Raw genomic sequence first — 15,435 nt, 5'->3', positions numbered from 1 at the left:
TTTGTTGGAGTCTATTTGAAACAGGAAGTGATAGCGTGAAGAAGTGTTTAGGTCAAATTGCTGAAGAGCTGAGAGAAGCATTTTATTGCGGCTTTTCGAAAGCAGTTTTTATTTTATTAATATCCGCACAGCGATAGCTGGGGCTATTATTGACCTTCTCTTGGTTTTTTTATTTCCTCGTCACGATTTTTGTTACGACCATATGTCGTCACAACCACTTCAAATACGCTTTTTGTTCATTCGTTCATGCAATTTCAACTGCAGTGCGAGTGTGACGTCATTTTTCGCTCTTAGTGGAGCGAGTTTTTGTGTTCATTCGCGTGATTAAATTTTTGGTCACCTTGACTTACCTCACTCTCAAAAATGTCTTCCTCACTTTGAAATTGACTTTTATTTACTTTAATTTAAAGAGATAAGGTCAAATAGGTGTGTGTCACTCTAAATGAAGGTTAATTGAGAGCAGCTAATAGATGCAACAAAAATTTTACAGATTTTAAATCAAAATTTAACATATCAGCCTCCAATGCAAAGACAAATTTTTTTAGTCTATCTTTTTTACTGTTTTTTTAGACTGCAGATCTACGACGCCTTTGCGGCTACTTTCTGACAATCTGCCAGCTATGTTAGCTTTAAACTCCAAATTTTTCACTCAAAGGTGTTTCGCTCATTTATTTAAACTCGTATTAGTGCATTTGGAAGCTTTTTGACCATCTGAAGCTATTTTTAGACTTTTGGTGTCAGTTATTAATAGCCGCATAGCGATAGCTGGGGCTATTATTGTCTTTCTCTTAGTTTTTATTTTAATTTCGTTTGTCTTTGTTACGACCATATGACGTCACAACAACTTCAAATCTGCTTTTGGTTCATTCGTTCATGCAATTTCAACTGAAGTGCGTGTGTAACGTCTTTTTTCGCTCTTAGTGGAGAGAGTTTTTTGTTCATTCGCGTGATTAAAATTTTGGTCACACTCGACTTACCTCACTCTCAAAAGTGACTTCCTCACTTTGAAATAGACTTTTATTTACTTTCATTCAAAGAGATAAGGTCAAATGTGTGTGTGTCACTCTAACTGATGGTTGTTAGAGAGCATCTAATAGAGGCAGCACAAACTTATACAGATTTTAAATCAAAATATAACATGCCAGCCTGCAATGAAAAGACGAATTTTTTGTCTGCCTTTACCTTTTTTTCGAGACTGCAGATCTACGAAGCTATTGCGGCTTTTTTGTAATCTGCCAGCTCTGTTCTATTTTTTTCTCACCATTTTAAGTTGCTTTCACCATCTTTTATTCAATTTTTAATAGCATTTGGGGATGTTTTGTGGTAAAAACCAGTTTTGTGGTGTTTTGGTGATAATCAGTTTAAATCTTTTGATTGTCTATCAATTTGATTAATTTAACTTTGAGATGTTTGTGAAAGAAAATCGAGTAAATTTGAGCAAATTTTGCCAGATTTCTTCTTTTAAGTTTTTTTGCCGATCTCTTCCAATTTTATGGTTTTCGCTGTTGTTTTTCTTGATGATGAATTCTGTGTTTAATTTTTTTAGATGAATTCTATGTGTTTAATTTTTTTCTGCAACGTATTGGTCAGATGAATGATCCAGCAGGAAATTTAATTGGAATTTCTTCAAATATTGTTTGGGAGGTGCATTTTACCGTTTTAAGAGAGTTTTGTTCTAATTTTTGCCCTTTCCGTGGTTTTTTTAATGAGCCTGTTAGATTTTCTTCAATTGATATTATGTTAGTGCAAATTACCTATATTTGTCTATTACCAAGTCATATCTGTACTATTTGTTGAACAAAGTTTGAAGCAATCATTGTAAAAGTGCTAATCTTTTTTGCAAACTTTCGCTTTACAGTTTGATTTTTGGAGTGACTTTTCGCGCTTAACTTTTTGGCTTTCTAGCGATCTTAACTTCTCTCATTCTACATTTCAAGCAGCTGAACTTAATTGGCGGCAGTTCAATTCTAAAATTCAATTGAAGAGCGCCAAAAATGGTGTCATTTTTTGATTTTGTTAATTGTTTAGACAGGTATATAATAACCTCTAATGAAGACATTTGACGCCCTCCTCACTGAATTTAGTCACTTGTTCCCCCTAATTGAAACAGGCTGCAATATAATTGCGCTCGCACTACTCGGTCGAGAGCAACCAATGTTAGTTGGTTATGTTAGTTGTTCAATTGTCATTTTGAAGTAGGATATGGGCGTTTGATTGCTCTAGAACGAATTTCTGCGTGACCGCATTGAGTTTTCGACCGGCCGCGAGTACCTTGATTTTTTTTCGTTTTGCGTGATTAATTGCTCTTGAACGAAGTTCATAGCAATTATTGTAAGCTTGTGTCTTTTTTATGCAAAATTTTCGCTCGACTTCTCGAGTGACTTTTACGCCCTCGACTTTTTGCGTTTCGCGTGATCTAAAATTCTCTCTCAATCACAATTTCAAGTAGCTGAACTCAATTGGCGCCAATTCATTTCTAAAATTCAATTAAAGAGCGCCAAAAATGGTGTCATTTTTTGAATGTATTTTTTCTAGTGTTGAGAGGTATATAATAACCTAGTGAAGGCGTTGGACGCCCTCCTTAGTGGATTTAGTCACTTCTATCCCCTAATTGAAGCAGGCTGCAATAAATTTGCGCTCGCACTAGTCACTCGAGAGCAACCAACGTTAGTTGGTTATATTAGTTGTTCAATTGTCATTTTAAACTAGGATATGGGCGTTTGATTGCTCTAGAACAAATTTTTGCTTGACCGGTTTGACTTTTCGACCGACCGCGAGGCCTTTGACTTTTTCGTTTTGCGTAATTAATTGCTCTTGAACGAAGTTCCTTGCAATTATTGTAAACGTGTGTCCTATTTTGATCAAAATTTTTGCTTGAGAGTTTCTGACTTTCGAGTGATTTTTATGCCCTTGACTTTTTGCGTTTCGCGTGATTTAAAATTCTCTCTCAATCACAATTTCAAGTAGCTGAAATCAATTGGCGGCAATTTAATACTAAAAGTCAAATGAAAAGTGCGACGAAAATGGTGCCATTTTTTAGGTTAAATCCTAATAGTGGTGTATATATATCAACCTCCAGTAGTGGGCTTCAAATAACCACATTAGAGGTTATTAGTGGTTATTTGAAGCCCACTACTGAACTTCTTATTCCCCTTCCCTCTCCCCGATTGAAGCAGGCTGCAATTGATTAGAGATCCCACTATTCGTTCGAGAGCAATGCTTCCGTTTAGTCGGTTATGTTTTAATTTCTCTCGTTCACAAGTGTCAGCGGCTGAGCTCAAGTGGAGGCTGTTCACTGCTAAATTTCAAATAAAGAGTGCACCGAAATTGCAGTTACTTTTAATCAACACCTCTTGCGATAATAGCAGTTTAATAGACTGCTAGTGTAATAAATTTTAATGCCCGATCGACACTGGAAAAACACTTCACAATTAGACTACGAGTTTATCACACTCTTTTATCGCCACTGTTACTATGTAAACAGTGGTGATAAAAGAACTAAATTACATACGAAAATTCCAGCTCCCTACTCCCAATAGAATCGACATGGGCAAGTGGCGATAAACTCGTAGTCTAATGATGGAAACAGTTTGATAAACTTGTAGCCTAAAAAACTTGTGGTGTGTGTGTGGTGTATGTTGTGTGTGTGTGTGGTGTATGTTGCGTGTGTGTTTAGTGTGGGTGGTGTTTGTGCGGTGTGTGTCTGGCGTGTGTGTGTGTGGTTTGTGTGTGTGGTTTGGTTTGTGTTTGGTTCGTGTGTTTGGTGTGTGTGTGCTGTGCTGTGCGTGTGTGGAGTGTGTGGTGTATGTGTGTGTGTGTGTGTGTGTGTGTGTGTGTGTGTGTGTGTGGTGTGTGGTGTGTGCGTGATGTGTGCTATGAGTGTGGTTTGTTGTATATGGTGTGTGTGTTTGTGTGTGTGCGGGGTATGTGTGCTTTCGTGTTTGTGTTCGTGCGTGTGTGTATCTGTGAGTGCGTGCGTGTACATGTGTATGTGCGTTTGTGTGTGTGTGTGTGTGTGTGTGTGTGTGTGTGTGTGTAAGCGTGCGTGTGTGTTTGCGTATGTGTGCGTGTCTATCTTTGTGTGTATGTGTGTTTGTGTGTGCATGTGTGTATGGGTGTTTGGGGGGCGCATGAGGACAAAGCGAAGAACAGATCCGAAGAAATATCACTTACCTTTGAAAATTTATTTGTCCACAAAAAATAAAAATGAAAAACCAATAAAAACAGTTTTCAATTTTGAAATGATCGCAACAGGTGTTGATAACAACCGTGTGGTAATATTCATTATTAGTGTTTATAGTGGTGTATAAAACCCTTTGAGGAATTTTTAAACTCCCCACCATCTAAAGCTGGTTGCAATGGATGCGAGCTCCCATTAGTTCTTCAAGAGCAATTAGTACGATGTTAGTCGATTCGTTTTATGAATAGAGAAACTTAAATGTTGGCTGTAGAACATTTTAGCTGAAGTAAATGAAACAACTATATTAGCGGTCTTTTTGTACAATTTTTTTTATTGCTGTAACGATCATACCCCTTGTTTTTAACATTTCCTCAAAACTGGGATAAACGGGTCAAGCCCAGAGAGCATTAACCGGCTGAGCAGCTGAGAACCTTATATGGTACTAGTCTGTATGTGACTCACCAAAACTGCCCCCGCTTCCTCTACCGGTTTACGTTTCCCCATATGACCATATCGACTCCCCTATTTTGTCCGATCAGATTTTGTTTTTCTCATTTTGTCTCTATTTTTTGTATCAAAAGCATAAGTATAGGTGAGAAAATAGATTTTCTTTTTAGTGAGTATATGGTTGGTGCCGAATTGAAGTTCTACATTAAATCATTTTGGGAGCCTTTGGCTTATGTTACTTAAGCTTGATAACTGTCTATGAAAGAGGATGTGAAAGTCAATGATATACGTAAAAAGTGTTCATGTCAATCTGCCGAATAAAAGTCAAAAGAAGAGAGAAAGAGTTGTTTTTGTTCATCCTTCTCAGAGGGATCAAAAAACGTAAGTGTAAAGAGTTTTTGTTAATAGATCAAGGTTTTTCGTTCACGCTCAATATTTTCAGAACTCGTATTTTCTATGTTCTGTCAGTAGTTTTTTCTGTCAGTATTTTATTATATATTAACTTCTAAGGGCATGCTTCGTAGCAGGCTTTGAACATTGGAAGCAACTTTTTAGAATTATATATATAATGTTAAGCTTTTTTGGTTTTTAGCCGTTTGTGGACGAATATTTAGCATTTTCGAATCCTCTGTCTTTTTTTAAATTTTATCGTTGGATTTTTTTGGTTATGGTCCCCCTTTTATTTCTTAGAAAATTGATTTGTTTTTGTTAACAGAAAACTGATTAAATTAATTCCAAAATCTCCAAATTTTTTTCTTTATTTTAGAAGTTAACTTAATTTTTGTTTTTAATTGTTTGGCCTTAGTTTTTGTTTCAATTGTTTTTGGGGTTTTTCTGTGGTATGAAAAATTAGAGGTTTGAAGGTTAAAAAGCGCAGTTTTAAACAAAATTATTTAATTTTTTTTTCGATTTACCTTAGTTCACAGCTCATTCAACATTTTGCGTGAAATCTTTTTGACTTCTGTAGGCTAGCTTCGCTCTTCGCTCATTCTGCTCAAAGTGCTTTTAGACTTTTTTTAAATCAATTTGCAGTCATTTATAGAACGAAAATTAACTCGAGAACGGTGTTTTAGGCCAAATTGTTTTGGACTCGCAACCTGTAAATATTTTTAATAGCCGCCCTCATCTTCTCAGCCGTCTATTATAGCGCTCCTATTTTTTTTACTTGGTCGAATAAAAAAATGTTACTCTTTACCTCATTTTGCCGCTTTTTCGACATTTTGCGTGAAATCTTTTTGACTTCTCTAGGCTAGTTTCTCTCTTCTCTCATTCTGCTAAAAGTGAATTTGAACATCAGTTGCTCAGCAAAGCAATTCAAAATGAAGAGTCAGTATAAAAAATTGAAGTCAGAAATAGAAACGGGATAAACCCATAAAGCCCAATTTTAGACACCCGCTATTTGAACGTCGTTCCTATAAGTCTTAGTTACCATCTCTTATGCTTATTGGTATTGATAGTAGCCACTGTAGCCTCTCTCTAAGAAACAGAAGTACGTTATGTTTAACTAAGAAATGCCATCAAAATAAATCGGACTTAAAAAATGTTTTTGTACAAAAATCTTTTTTTTCAATATCTTCTATTCTTTCAATTCCAATCATGCTTATTGGAATCAACTGCCGCTGTTTTCCGGCAATCTGCCGGGTATGATTTTGTTTCTTTGTAGTTTTCGTTGGCTGCTCCATTTTAACTTTTCTTCCTGTTTTATCTATCATAGTTTCTGCTAATGGATGGAGAGAAAAATGCTAAAAGTTTTGCTAGTTTGTTTGTGCAAGGTGATGGCTGTGGTGTCTGTCATTTCTTGCTTTGTATCGATTCCTGTGTCTTCTGGCTCTTTTTGTAAATTTATCATCTTTTTTGTTACAATTATTTGACCAAGCGCCGAAAAGTCAAAAAACGGACTTTTTGGCGACTTCTACAATTAAATATCTGAACTTTCGGCTGGAGTGGGACTGTGTGATGTCTTGTTAATAGCCGCGTCAGCCTCCCAAACGACTATTATTCAAGAATTTGAATTGTATTGGGGCGCTGTCTTTTTTTCAAGATCTGTTCATACATTTTCATGAATATGAAGTCAAATTGGAGTAGTTATTTTTTTCTCACGTCGAATCAAGAAGTGGAGTGAAAAAGCGAGTAGTTTCGCGGCGTCAAATTTTTTCGCTCTAATTTTTAAAGTAGTGAGAAAACGATGTTTGAACAAAAATTCGCTTTCTATCTAGTGGTGTTTTTGTTCAGATGCAGCAATTTTACTTTGATTTTTACTGTTGCTTCGATTTTTTAGATCGGATTTTTTTAAATGGTTTTCCCAATCCATTCTTAAGTCATTTTAGGCCTAGTTTTTTGTAAACCAAATTTCAACGGGTTTTTTTGGCGACTTCTACCATTCAATAACTGATCTTTGTGTATGAGTGGGACTGTGTGATGTCATTTAATGTACTTGGTAATAGGCGCCGTCAGCCTCCCAAACGGCTAATATTTAGGCGCTCTCTTATTTTCACCTTGACCTTTTGATCACGTTTTTCGTTTTGCATAAGTCAGATTTTGACTTCTGAATTACTTCACCCACTGGTTCAACTGAATGAATTTAAATTCTTTCATGCATTGAATTACGCAATATAGTGAATAGGGTCAAAAACAAAAGAGCAAAATCAAAAGAGACTGGATAAACCGATAAAGCCCGGTCATTAAGTCATTGAGAAATAGGGTATTAAAGTTCATTAGTGTTTGCTAGCGGAAATTGACATTAAGCTTTCAGTATAGAAGCTGAAATAAGTATAGTTTTAGAATAACGAAACTGTACGCTGAATTAGAACCCTTTTTGACACTGAAAAAATAGATTAAAATTTGTCAATTTATCTTTTCTTTTTTTCTGTTTCCATCCCGATGTGCGTCAACGGCGGCCATTTTCCGGCAATATGCCAGCTATGTTTTGAGTTTTTAGATCAATCGTCGTATTTTTTTGATCGTATGACTCATTTTACACAAAACAATTTTTTTCTGCACTCTTATTAAATCTAAATTGAGAATTTAAAAACAAAGATTTTTTAAGTAATCACTAGGTAGTATTAATAACCGCAGCCATCTTCTCAATTATTGCGGCTCTATTTGGTTTTAGACTCTATTGGGGTTGATGCCGATGAGTTCAAATCGGAGTGATTATTTCAGTTATGACGATTTAGTAAAGGGAGCCAAAAGCAACTAGGTGAGAAGCGTGAATTTCTTAACACTTTCTTTATATTGGAATGGAATAAATTTTCCCTTATGGAAAATATTTCTCTTCAATTCTATTAAAATGTTACAATTTTATTTGAATGTCTTTGCTTTTTCTGAATCCCTCAAGGGGCAGCCAATACGTTTCATGGCTTTGAAGTTAATTGTTGTAAAAATTTAATGAATTTCTGATTTTCGCCCTTGTTTGTTTTTAGTTGTGTTTTGTCCTTAATGACAGTTTTCATTGGTTGCGTGTAACAAATACGTGACTAAAAAAGGGCGTTTTGGTTCATAGAGAATGGCTTCTTTGACTTCAGTAATACTTGTTTTCAAATTTTAAAAATTGAACACTAAAAGTTTTAGTTCATAGCGATTGGCTTGTTAGAATGGCCTTCTTAGAATGGCTTTTCAAAGAGAAGTTGACGCTTTTTTGTCTTCGAATGATGTCAGCAAATATCTGAATTTTTCTTTTAGATGTTTTTCTTTTTGTTGTTATCATTTCGTCCCACTAATGACAGGCTTAGAACTTTATCTCATTAGTTACAAGACTTAGTTGCTGGGTGGGGGCATATGTGAATATAATTAAAAGTCTGAATTCATAACTAGTCTTTTTTATGAATTTGACGCTATTTGTTTTCAAAAAATTGTAGCGATTTTTATTAGCTTTGCCTTTATGGTCTTGTAGCTCGTTTTTTTTGTAACTATCAAAAAATTGTTCATTCCCAAAAAGATGGCAAATTTGTGTTTATTTTGATTTTTTTCTGACTTAGTCTGATTAATGACTATTATTGGTTGCTAGGGAGGCATAAATGGTTAAAAAGAATTCGTTCTGCTCATAGTTTATAAGTTGCTAATGAATAATAGGTCAATTTAATTATTGAACCGATTCTATAGATATTGGGGAGTATGACTATGACGCTATTGGTTTTCAAACGAATGTTTTAGTTTTGCCCGTTCTTGCTCCTTTTGAGGTCTTTTCGTCTTAAAATAAGATGACTCGTTGGTCTTGTGGTGTAATTTAATAATTTATCTACTGTTTTCAAGCATGGAATGCTGTTGTTAAGGTTGTATAGCATATAATTACGTGTTGTTTTTATAATTGGCGTCATTAATTATGAAAAATATTTTGATTTCTATCAATTATTTTTTCCAAACTTTTGCTTTTTTTGTCTCCTTGATCTCCGCAAGGACTGTGTATGATCGCTGAAGAGGCATAGGGTCAATTGTTACATTAAATATTGTTGGTGTTGATAAGTTCTGTAACATTCTTTTCGGAAAAACTAAATTTTTTCAAGTTTTTTCAATTTACTCGAATTTTTCCATTTAGTCATATGCCTTAATGACTGTCGAAAAATGGTGTTGCTTGGTAGAAATATATTGATGTACAGATCTTTGGTAATTTAATGCTTGTGATTGTAATTCAGTGCTTTTAAGCAGCCGTTGATCTTCAAAGCAATCTGAAATGAACAGATTCAATATCGAAAAACTAAATCAGAAATAGTTGTGAGGTCACCATGAAGTTCAGTTGTAGATTCCTGGTGTTTAACCTTTGTTAATTGCTCTCAAACAAAGTTTGTAGCAATAATAAATTCTTTTTTCTCTTTCATGCGATTTTTTGGTTGACAGATTTTTCGTCTTTTAAGTTTTCGTCCTCAAGAACGGGATAAATAGGTAAACCCGGAGGGCATAAACTGACTACTGACTGAGTAGCTCTCTTATAGCCTTATGAATTAAATTCTTTAGGTATGGCCACCCTTAAACACTCCCCCGTCCACCCTCGAACACTCCCCGTCCACACTTGAGCACTTCCCGGTCCACCCTCCTAGTAGGAGACTTATACTTGGTGTGAAGGGTGGTTCTTGGAAATTGATCTCACCCCCCCCCCCCCCCCTCCGACTCACATCAGTCCCCTCAATCCACAGTTGAACCCACCCCACCCCCCCCCCCCCCCCCGCTGCGGTGCGCCCTCCGCTAAGCTCACCTCACGCCCCTTAGTTAAGCTAAAGCTAGCCTCACTAAACAGTGGCTAGCTGCTGACGAAGCCAACCCCTCGCCGGTTTGAGAGCAATTCGCCCATGTTAGTTAGTCAGTTGTTTTTTAGTCTTAGTTACCAAGTCTAATGTTTATTGGTATCAATTTGAATCTCAATGTCCTCTCTTTAACAAACTGGAGTGAGTTCAACTAGGAAATCCAATCGAAATAGCTTTCGTCAATTTTTTTCCTTAAAGCAGTTTATCTGTCCTTGTTTTAATCCTTACAAGGAACCTGGCAGTTTGCCGGGTACTGATCGAAAGACTTTTTGAAGTCGGGGCTATTTTTCGGCACTCTGCCGCGCAGGTTTCAATCATGTGCTAAAATAGATTCATATTTAATTTGTTTTGAAAGGCGAAGCTTTTAAGGTCCGATGTCAGTGTGGCGCCTCGCCGCCTGAACCAAGACGTTGTAGCGCGCAGATCTGGACTTGTTCAAATATCTGCGGTAAGTCTCTGAGTTGCGAGACCCACTTTTGTGCAGAGATGTGCCACCCTGGTCCCTGTGCACCGTGCAAGGAAACATTGATCCAATGTTGCGATTGCGGAGCAAAGGAGAAACTGACCATGTGCTCGAACTCAGGATGGAAGTGTGACACAATTTGTGGAAAAATTTTCCCATGTGGGCAACATCAATGTGCTAAAATTTGTCACCCGTCTGGTGAGGGTTTTTGTGGCGAGTGTCCAAACAGTGGAAAAAGGACGTGTCCTTGTGGCGCAACTTCTCATCCTGAGTTGGACTGTACACAGATTGCGACTGTGTGCGAAAAAAGGCATGTTGAATACGTTCATATCATGCACCTTTTGAGTGCAAATTAATGTCTCGAGTGACTTTTACGTCCGTGATCAATAGCCACCGTCTGCCTCTCAACGGCTGTTATTAATTGCTCTCAAACCAAGTTTGTAGCAATAATATTAGTCCTGTCGGTCTCTTTTTAATGCGATTTTTCGCTTGACAGATTTTTTTGTCTGACCTATTTGAGTTTTCGTCCTCAAAAACGGGATAAAAAGGTAGCGCCCAGCGGGCATTAAGTGCTCTTAGAGCCTTTCGGCCTTGTTTCAGCTCAAACTGTTTTGGAGACTTATACTTAAGGTATGAAGGGCGGTTCTTAGAGGTTGAAGACCCCCCCCCCCCCCAGAACTCTTGACCCCCACCCCACTGTTGACCCCCCAGCCATAAGCCCCCCGGTTTAAGATTTTTTTTCATTCACCTTTTTACCTGTTTTTCAAGGTTTTTTGAATTTTTTTCATTTTTGAGTTTTATCAGCACTAGCTAACAAACAACCTCGTGTAGGGTTTGATAATAGGTTACTGCATAGTTTCTAGTGGTAATGGAATGGTTTCAACATTTTAACATCACGAATTTTAGCGTTTTTTTTAATGTGCAATTTATTTTTCATTATTCAAGTCTTTGCAGACCCAGGGGCCAGAAAACCTTCTTAAGGGTTTGACAATAAGTTATTGAACAATTTTTATTGACGATGGAATAGTTTTCAACTTTTTAATATACTTTTTCTATAAGCAGTTTTTCAAATTTTTTGACTTTTTAATTTATCGGCGTCAGGAGCCCAGGGACCTCCGCCCAGGTCTGAAAATAATTAATACGCTGCTTCCAGGTTTCTAGAAATAATGGAAAAGTTATCAATATTTTATTGACTCCAGTTTTAGCTATGTTTTGATAAAATTGTTTTTTTTTCAGATTTTCGGAAATTTATCATGTTCCAAGTTTATGGATCTTTGAGCGAGTGAAACTATTTAAAGCTTAATATAGAGATACTGGATAGACTCTTGAGACATTTAAATTGTTTTGAAGATATTAATATGATGAATTTTGGTAAGATTTTGTTAAAACTTGCAATTGTTTTCAAAATCTTTGATTTTTTTACTAGCTAACTAAACTTTTTAGTGTTGCAGATGGGATACTTAACGATACAAATGGTTTTGAACTTTTTTTACTGCAAAATAAGGAAAAAATTTTAAATTTTGGTTGATGCATATTTTCTAGTTGTAATTAGAAGAAGGTTTCAACATTTTAACATCACGAATTTTAGCGGTTTTTTAATGAAAAAGTGCGCAATTTATTTTTCATTATTCAAGTCTTTGCAGACGCAGGGGCCAGAAAACCTCCTAAAGGGTTTGACAATAAGTTAATGAGAAATTTTTATTGGCGATGGAATAGTTTTCAACTTTTTAATATACAAATTTAGCAATTTTTTTTAATTAACTTGCCATTTTTCGTTTTTTGATTTTTTTGTCATCTATTTGGTTTCTCCAGTCTTACGAGCCACTGAAGTTCCTCTAGGGTTTGACAATAGGTTACTGTATAGTTGTTAGATGTAATGGAATGTTTTTCAAAATTTTAACATTACGAATATTAGCATTTTTTGACAAAACTTGCAATTTTTAAAAATTTTTTTGACATTTGTCAATATTCATGTTTTTCAGCCCCAGTGGTTGGAAAACCTCCTTTGAGTTCTGATGTGTAACTTAATTTTTTTGGGCCATGGATTAGTTTCCAATGTTTTAATATCAAAAATGTTAGCTTTTTAAAACCTTCAATTTTTCGAGTTTTTGCAGTCTTTTTGTCTTTTTTAGGTTTTTCCAGCTTCAGTAGCCAGGGAACTTACTCTAGGGTTTGATAATAGGTTACTGCATGGTTTCTAGATGTAGTAGAATGTTTTTCAAGTTTTTAAATTTTTTGTCTTCTTTGGTTTCTCCAGCCTCAATAGCCATGGAACTTCCTCTAGGGTTTGAAAATAGGTAACTGCATGGCTCTTTTTTCAAAAATATAAGCATTTTTTTTTTAAATACTTGCAGTTTTTTCAAATTTTTTGACTTTTTAATTTATCGGCATCTGGAGCCCACAGACCTCCTACTAGGTTTGACTATAATTAATACGCTGCCGCCCGGTTTCAATTTTTTGGAAAATATAATCTTTCATGGATCTTTGAGCCAGTGAAATTATTTAAAGCTTGAAATAGGGATACTGGATGGTGTCTTGGGACAATGAAATGGTTTTGAAGATATTAATATCTTGAACTTTGGGAAGATTTTGTTAAAACTTGCAATTGTTTTCAAAATCTTTGAATATTTTACTGGCTAACTAAACTTTTTAATGTTGCAGATGGGATACTTGTTGAGACAACAAATGGTTTTGAACATTTTTTACTGCGAAATAAGGAAACTTTTTTAAATTTTGCACTTTTTAGTTTTTTCTTTTTGACTTAATTATTAACAGACTAGAAAGCTAAGTTGCAAAGTCGAATCACACCATAGAATATGTTCCTAGCTCTCTCTCTCTCTCTCTCTCTCTCCCTCTGTCGGTTCGGGTTTCTTTCCTTCTCTTTCTGGTTCACGTTTTATCTCTCACACACTCGCTCTTCCCTTAACTCTTTTTCTTGGTGTCGTACTTCAGCTGCTGTTATGTGGCGTGATATCGTCTTTTATCCTCATTAACGTTGATTTATAGTAGGAATGCTGTATCATAAATGACTTAACTAGATCTCAAACACAGTCTGTAGCAAATATTTTAATCCTGTTTTCCTTTTTTAATGTAATTTTTATTTGACTGATTTTTTGTCTGACGCGTTTGATTTTTTGCACTCAAAAACGGTATGAAGAGGTAGCAACCAGTGGGCTTTATGTTCTTTTGGAGCCTGTTATCTCAAAATATGCGATTCACAGAAACTGTTTTGGAGACTTATTCTTATGATGTGAAGGGTGGTTCTTAGAAATTGATCTCACACCCCCTCCGACTCACATCAGTCCCCCAATCTACTATGCAGCCCCTCCCGCTGCAGTTCACCCCCACTGCGCTCACTTCACGCCCCTTAGTTAAGCTAAAGCTAGCCTCACTAAACAGTGGCTAGCTGCTGACGAAGCCAACCCCTCGCCGGTTTGAGAGCAATTCGCCCATGTTAGTTAGTCAGTTGTTTTTTAGTCTTAGTTACCAAGTCTAATGTTTATTGGTATCAATTTGAATCTCAATGTCCTCTCTTTAACAAACTGGAGTGAGTTCAACTAGGAAATCCAATCGAAATAGCTTTCGTCAATTTTTTTCCTTAAAGCAGTTTATCTGTCCTTGTTTTAATCCTTACAAGGAACCTGGCAGTTTGCCGGGTACTGATCGAAAGACTTTTTGAAGTCGGGGCTATTTTTCGGCACTCTGCCGCGCAGGTTTCAATCATGTGCTAAAATAGATTCATATTTAATTTGTTTTGAAAGGCGAAGCTTTTAAGGTCCGATGTCAGTGTGGCGCCTCGCCGCCTGAACCAAGACGTTGTAGCGCGCAGATCTGGACTTGTTCAAATATCTGCGGTAAGTCTCTGAGTTGCGAGACCCACTTTTGTGCAGAGATGTGCCACCCTGGTCCCTGTGCACCGTGCAAGGAAACATTGATCCAATGTTGCGATTGCGGAGCAAAGGAGAAACTGACCATGTGCTCGAACTCAGGATGGAAGTGTGACACAATTTGTGGAAAAATTTTCCCATGTGGGCAACATCAATGTGCTAAAATTTGTCACCCGTCTGGTGAGGGTTTTTGTGGCGAGTGTCCAAACAGTGGAAAAAGGACGTGTCCTTGTGGCGCAACTTCTCATCCTGAGTTGGACTGTACACAGATTGCGACTGTGTGCGAAAAAAGGCATGTTGAATACGTTCATATCATGCACCTTTTGAGTGCAAATTAATGTCTCGAGTGACTTTTACGTCCGTGATCAATAGCCACCGTCTGCCTCTCAACGGCTGTTATTAATTGCTCTCAAACCAAGTTTGTAGCAATAATATTAGTCCTGTCGGTCTCTTTTTAATGCGATTTTTCGCTTGACAGATTTTTTTGTCTGACCTATTTGAGTTTTCGTCCGCAAAAACGGGATAAACAGGTAGCGCCCAGCGCGCATTAAGTGCTCTTAGAGCCTAGCGCTGTGGTTTATTGTGGTCTGTGTGTTTTTGGGGGCTAAGATGTTTTCACGCATTTTTCATTGACTTTGATCTTCCAAAACGGGATATACAAGTAAAGACCAGCGGGCAATAGGTTTCATTAATGGCGCAAAGTGGGCTTTTGTCCTTCAAGTGCTTAGGGTAGTGCAGCAGCTGGGATGGCGTTAAGATAAGAGTAGAATGTTATTTTAAAGATTTTCGGGCTCAAAATGATGCATTTTTTCTTGTTTTTTGTGCTTTTTGAGTTTTTTGTTTAATTAGTCTTAGGTTGAAGTTTTTAAAAGTTAATGATGCTAGACACAATTACCCGTTAGGACCATTTTATGAGCTTTTTAATTTGGTATTACATACACAAGCACACAATATGATACTAATTTTTGCAAACTTTCAAAATTTAATGTCATTTTCTTTAGTTTTCCAGCCTCAGGGCCTATGGAATCTCCTTTAAGGTTTGATAATAGGGAGTGCATGATGTCTGGTATCAATGGAATGGTTTTAAACATTTTAAAGTCTCGAATATTAGCATTTTTGGATAAAATCTGCAATTTTTAACTTTTCCTACAATTTTTGCCAGTTTTGATGTTTGTCCATTTGTCAATCAGACAATTTTTTTTCAACTTTGTCATTCAGTTT

General features: G+C 36.5%; 2 protein-coding genes across 4 annotated transcripts in view; one reads left to right on the top strand and one right to left on the bottom strand.

The window, feature by feature from the left end:
* Positions 1-15,435, bottom strand: part of LOC142337634 (dynein axonemal heavy chain 7-like) — a 291,470-nt gene that overhangs the window by 55,955 nt on the left and 220,080 nt on the right. The gene's annotated exons all lie outside the window — the stretch shown is intronic.
* The window catches only part of LOC142337937 (NF-X1-type zinc finger protein NFXL1-like), a 62,127-nt gene that overhangs the window by 21,171 nt on the left and 25,521 nt on the right, over positions 1-15,435 (top strand). Inside the window, exons 7-8 of the mRNA XM_075387571.1 lie at positions 10,234-10,650; positions 14,103-14,506. Coding sequence (XP_075243686.1) covers positions 10,234-10,650; positions 14,103-14,506 — 821 coding nt within the window. The remainder of the gene's footprint in view (positions 1-10,233; positions 10,651-14,102; positions 14,507-15,435) is intronic.

This window comes from Convolutriloba macropyga, chromosome 4, assembly GCF_964194025.1.
Source record: "Convolutriloba macropyga chromosome 4, txConMacr16.3, whole genome shotgun sequence".
Lineage (NCBI taxonomy): Eukaryota > Metazoa > Xenacoelomorpha > Acoela > Convolutidae > Convolutriloba > Convolutriloba macropyga.
The sequence above is the reverse complement of the archived record's forward strand: the minus strand, read 5'-3'. Positions and strand labels throughout refer to the sequence as shown.